The 6,253-nt window shown below is 43.2% G+C and overlaps 1 protein-coding gene across 1 annotated transcript in view; it reads right to left on the bottom strand.

The window, feature by feature from the left end:
• Nucleotides 1–2,087: 2,087 nt before the first annotated feature.
• LOC100136382 (thyrotropin receptor) overlaps nt 2,088–6,253 on the bottom strand; it is a 34,170-nt gene continuing 30,004 nt past the window's right edge. Inside the window, exons 10-12 of the mRNA XM_014145015.2 lie at nt 4,721–5,063; nt 4,016–4,597; nt 2,088–3,824 (exon numbers count right to left, since the gene is read on the bottom strand). Of these exons, the coding sequence (XP_014000490.1) occupies nt 3,195–3,824; nt 4,016–4,597; nt 4,721–5,063 (1,555 nt within the window). The 3' untranslated portion in view covers nt 2,088–3,194. The remainder of the gene's footprint in view (nt 3,825–4,015; nt 4,598–4,720; nt 5,064–6,253) is intronic.

Below are 6,253 nucleotides of genomic sequence, written 5' to 3'. Positions count from 1 at the left end.
CTGCTAGTTATACTGCCTAATCGTTTTTATAGATCCAGGTACGTCCAGTGTATCCTCTTGATTCCAAAATCCCAAGTCCGACAGGGAGAATATCCTGGGAGTAAGCTCGCTAGAGAGTATGATATTTGACCCAGGTCTACAGGCTTGATGGTGGACATCTGCAGTCCATCCAATTATCGTGATGGACTCTGGCTGTTATTAAAAGTGTTGGAACTTGTGATGTGGGACCTTGTGACGTGTCTCTTGTCGGCTGTGAGGTTCACTAGCATGAAATAATGGCAGGCAAGGCGGTCTGGAGACACTTGAAAAATCTGAAAGGGAGGAAGGAGTGTTTTCTTTCTCCTCCACTTCATCATTCTCTCATTTTCTCTCTGCGTAAGAGAGCAGAGCGTGGTGGAACGCTCTAGTAGTTCTATGAGAGGGTGACCCTTGACCTTTCAAGAACAGCACACTGACTACACCTACTGACCTGCAGAGACATGAGGAGGGACAAGTCAACAAGCTGAGTCACAGCATTAATATAAAAACAGCACGATCTCACACACCCAGACCAGTCCTAATATTTTTCGATATTAGAATCTGTGCCTTCTCTCTCTCGCTTTCTCTCTGTTTCTTCCCATCTCTCTCATTCACTCTCTCGCTTTTGATGAGTTCAGTTTCTTCCCACTATTTGTGTTGAGAAACTCAATATGGCAGCGTGGTTGCATGTCGTTCATCCAAAGCGCCCTGCCCTCCTGGTTATTTGGGGAGCGGCTGGGAGATGAGAGGTTTATTTGAAATAGCAGGAGAGGAATGGGCCAGGCCATGATAGGAACCAGGGCTAGAGTGAGAATGGAATGAAATTGGTTCAATTTAACACAAGTCAGTTTGTTTGACCCTGTCTGTAGACCATGACTGTCTTTTTTTTCTCTGTTTGATTCATATTTTATTCTAGTTTGTGCCATGGGAGGACATACTATAATAGTGTTATATCGTTATGTACTCTGGTGAACTCAATGAGATCTGTCTCACCCCTCAATCGATTTGTTTCAAGTTTTAATGTCATGCACAAGTACAGTGAATTGCCTTTCTTTCAACCTCTAAACTCAATGCTGTAATCAATAGAAATGTAATACTACAAATAAATGATGACTGTTTAAGTATTTAGAGTTTTTACTACTTCAATATAACACAGCCTGTTACATGCTCCTTGGTTGGTTTTATTATTCCCGTTTTCGTTGTATTTAATCCTTTTGATATTGAAGACTAGACTAAGACAACTTGTGTCAACCAGTAAAAAAATGTTTTTATACGAATTAGAAAAACGGAATATTTTTAATCTGTTGGATATCTGACAAAATCTAACAAAAGGCCAAGAACCTTTATTTAGCTGAACGGAAGAGTTGCATATCACTTTGGCCTGATGCAAAAGAGAAAATAAAACATAATAGGAAATGATCCCTTTTTCCAGGAAAGTTAATTCCCTAGCTGTCTGCATTTCTCTGAAAATGTCACAGTGCAGTTCAAACGCTATCCAGATGTCAAGCGGGCGGTCATTGGCAGAAAGCTGTTGCTATAGTGAGATATTGGAGCTATCTTGCTTTTTTTGTATGTTAGTGTTTTTCTTAGGTTTTTCTAGCAAGGCACGGTTTTATCCAGACCTGGGTTCAAATACATGTGTATTTGAGTATTTGGTATTGAAAATATTTTTCATCCCAAAACAAGTACTTTTATTAGAGTATTTGAATGGTTATTTATAAAAACCAAGTAGTCTACCAATTGTATTTGAGACTATTTTAAAATACCTGGGTTAAGTGCGAGGAATGTGTATTTGAGTATTTTCAAATATATTAAAATATTCAACTACTTGTCTTTTCAAGTATAAAATATATCTGAATACATACATTGGAATGTAATTGAAATATTTGAAATAGTATTTGAACCCAGGTCTGGTTGCATCTCTGATTGTCTGAAAAGTCACATATATCCTTTTAAGAATGGAAATATATTTCGGTTTCGGAGTTGGGATGCATTTCTGGAAATTCTTTACATGTTTATTTGGATCAGTTCAGTAGCAACATTAAATAGGACAACGAGAAGAAGGAAAATAAGTAGACAAATGTTTAATGCATCTCTGGAATTTCAATATACATTTGGGGCAAAACCAAATCACTTTCGCTCTAGATACTTTTCAAAGAGAACGGTTCGGTAAAAACACTCATGTCTGGTTTTCACATTATGGCTCCTTCTATAGATTGATGCCATGTGACGATTAACACATTTTCTCACTTCCTTTATGTAGCTGGTTTGTTAATTAACATTTTTAAAAGGCACACTAAAAAGATGCAGTGTCACAAAGTTTTGCATTTTATGTCTTTGTACATGGATTACTCTTCTCATTTCTATACAGTATACACATTGTGGAACATTAAGGGATGCAGTATTTCCCTGTCTGAAGTTAGGTCTAGTTTCTAATCACCCTGGACCTGCAGGCTGATCTGTAATACAGTACCAGGGACAATATCCAGGAGTCTCTAAGGAATCTCTTCATTTCATAGGTCTGACGTTTGAGAAATCAAATATCATCTTGCAGACCTCTCTCAATGTCTTCATTTAGCTCTTAGTAGTGAATATGTTTGAGAGTCCCAGTTAGTGTACAAAAACATGTCCCTTTTTTTGTCTGGTATGTATGAATAATCATGGATTTAATGTTCACAAGAAAACAGGGTAGATTTATTTGCTAAATGTGATAAAACAATGATCGGGGAGATATTTTTTTTTTGGGGGGGGGACCAGCTCCAGTTCATCTACAATTTAAACAAAAGTGTAAATCAACTTTGCTTTCAGATACAGTACAGCTGACATTTAGCAACAGTTTCAACACCCAATTAAATCTTTAGAATTAACAACGACCGAAATAGGATCATTTCCTAACGAAGTTTTGCTGCAATCAACCAGAATATCTCATATCTCACTGACACGTAATATTCCTTGACAGTCAGTATATTAATTGCAACAACAAAAATCACAGCAGAAATTATGAAAACAGTCAAACGTGCGAAAAGGTTCAGAGAAAATACTGGCTTGCTGTAAAATATCTCAACAGTTCAATCCACTTCCAGTTTTGATTTCACTGTGGCTCCTCTCCTCCCTCCAACCAAACCATCACTGGCACCATCACAGTACTCTTTGATCTCCCCAGGCTAGGTTTGAGTTCATGTGTCCAGGCTATGGTTCTCCTCCGGACTGGGTTGCTGGGAGGTGGGTTGGAGGTAGGTTTGACCAGACCCAGAACGATCCTGCAGGTGGATGGGTACCTCCTCTGGTCCTCCTGTTCCCTTCTCGTTTTTGTCTCTCTTCTTACCTCTTCGGCCCTGGTGACATACCCCACTGCTACCCTTCGAACTGACCGTCTGCCCTCTGAAGAGCTGTGCCCGGCGCTGGCACAGCCCCACCTTACTGAGCAGGATAAAGACATCCCCCCTGAAGGCCTTGGTGAAGATGGCGTACAGGAAGGGGTTGGCACAGGAGTTAAGAGGGTAGAAGAGCACCAGCAGGATCTTAGAGTTGGATACAGTGATGAGAGGCCGGTCCAGAACCGCCGACATGGCGTAGAAAGAGATGGGCGCCATACACAGGAAGTCCGTGAAGATAAGAACGGCCATGCGTTTGGCGATGTTGGTGTCTTTGGAGCCGGACCGGTAGTGCGGGTTGTGGACAGTGCAGTAGATCTTGATGTAACAGGCACAGATGACCAGAAATGCCAGGATGTTGAGGATAAGGACTGAGACAATGTACACCTGGGCCACGGTGGACTGGGTGTCCATGGGTAGGCAGATACTGACCTAATTAAATAAAGATAGAAAATAAATAATCCATCAATCAATCATAACAAAACCGATTAGCCAGCCCACTGCTATGGCTACTCTTGCAGGTCTACGGGGTCCTAGGCTTGCCATAGACTGGCTAATTGGTTTTGTAACACAATCAATCACTGAATCAATCAATTAATATTAAGAAATAGATAAATACTGACCTTCTGGTAACTACTAACCCCCACTAGGGGGAGCATCGCTAGGAGGAGGCAGAACAACCATCCAGCCAGCATCACAGCAGCTGCATGGGGCAGACGCAACTTCCTGTCCAGCCTCATGGCAAACGTTATCGCATACCATCTCTCTAGCGTGATCACCGTCAGCGTATACACCGACAGTTCGCTGGCAAACACGGTAAAGAACCCCGCTAACCCGCAGCCCGGCCCTGTCTGCCAGTCGATGGCGTGGTTGTAGTACTCTGCCCGGGTGTGAAGGTCCACAGAGGCGATGAGGAGGAGATATATCCCCATGCAGAGGTCAGCGAAGGCCAGGTGACACATGAGGAAGCGGGAGACGGAGAGCTTGTAGTGAGAGGTGAGGAGGACTAGAAGTGCCACCATGTTGCCTACAACAGCCAGTAGGGACACGAACCACACAGACACCCGCAGGAAGCTGAAGCCCATGATATCCTCGCACGGGTTGAACTCGTCCGGCGCAGGGGCGCAGGTCACCTCCTCGCCCTCCTCACAGACCACGTAGTCGTAGCGACTGTCGAAGTCCTGGCTGGTGTCTTCCTGGGGGTTCTGTAAGATAAGATCATCACAGAGACACTGAAATGTATCCTTTTCCTTTCCTTGATTTGTTATTTCCCCCACCCCCCCCGTCAGCACTGGCGACACTCTGGTTGCTGACCAGTCTCTCTTTACCTTCAGTGTCTCCCCGAAGCCCACGTCATCATCCGGCTGGCCCCCGAAGTAAGCGTGGTAGTGGAGGCTGCTTTGGAAGTCTCTCCGGGGATCTCCCTGGGTGTCTCTGAACACCCCATCTCTGAATCCCACCTCGCTGGGCTGCTGGTCAGCTGCATCCCCCATGGGACCCTCTTGGAGGGATGGGACTGTGAGGGGACCCACGGATCTCTTCTGGCGCCGGTCTGCTGCAGTGTCAGAGACTGGGTCTATTTGAAGAGATGGAACTCTGAGGGGACCTACTGATCTCTTTTGATGCTGGTCGTAGAAAGCTGTCAGGTTGCAGATGATGTACTCCAGGTATCTGCAATGTCAAAAGAGACTCATTGTAGAAAGTGTACTGCAGATCTATGAGTTTTTCTTTTGAGTTTCACTTTCTGCTTCTGTTTGTGCTTTAAGAATAACTGAAGGTGAAATCATTCGTTTGAGTCTGTAATGAACATTGCAAGTTGAACAAATGAAACTGCGAATGACTATAAGTTCAAGTTGAGTGCAAACAAATAAATACAAAATAATTCAGCTTGTCCTTTACTTCAAAATACCTCTTTATACACTCCTGGGTCCAGCTATCATATTATTTACATACCCAGTTAAAGAAGAAAAACTGATTCATGTTTTGAGAGGCTCATTAGTCTTGTTTAGACGTTGGTCTTCCTACAATAACAGTGTTGACTGACAGTAATTAAAGCCGCCTAATAAAAGGTTATAGGTAACCGCGTCAGAGTTGATTTAATCTCAGCCAACATCCACACTGAGGAATTACAGCTGTGCTATTCAACAGCCATTAATCATACTGGAACTGTACACAATACAGAGTAATACACACTACAGTAGACTTCCAGGGTTAGTAATGCACTATGATTTTATTTTCATTTACAAAACCATCAATGAAAGAGTTCACAGGTCTCTAGTTGTAACGGAGCCAAGCAGCAATTATTTACAAACTTCTAGACAAATAAATAAACGTTGGAAGGACCAGTCAGTCAAAGGGAAATATCATTGTGCTCTTGTTTATGTTTATTTTTGGGGCAACGTTGCAGATGGTATGGCTCAAGTCCCTAGTGAGACACCATGGTAGAATGGAGGAATGTATTGCGAGAGGAAAATGGTAGAATGATGATTTATTGGGAAAGATGGGTTGATCTGTGGCTGTCTGAACGGTGGAATTGATGAGTGTTGGAATAATTCTACACACAAATGTACAGTAGAAATGTTTGAGGTCCTCCAATCAGGGGTGAAGATGGGATTGTTATATGTTTTGCGGTTTGGTTTCATGCTGTGAGTGGTGCTAGTGTTGATCCTGGTAGTTATGGGTGCGCTTGCTTCCATGCCCGTCCAGGTGTCGGGTGGGGCTTGGTTTTTCCAGCACTTGGAAAATCATTTTTGGCCGGGGGCATCTCGGGGCTGGTGGGGTCGAGCGCACCCACTGACCAGAGCACATACTGACCAGAGCACTCACTGACCAGAGCACATACTGACCAGAGCACATACTGA

The sequence above is a fragment of the Salmo salar genome, chromosome ssa15 (genome assembly GCF_905237065.1).
Source record: "Salmo salar chromosome ssa15, Ssal_v3.1, whole genome shotgun sequence".
Taxonomy (NCBI): Eukaryota; Metazoa; Chordata; class Actinopteri; order Salmoniformes; family Salmonidae; genus Salmo; species Salmo salar.
The sequence above is the reverse complement of the archived record's forward strand: the minus strand, read 5'-3'. Positions and strand labels throughout refer to the sequence as shown.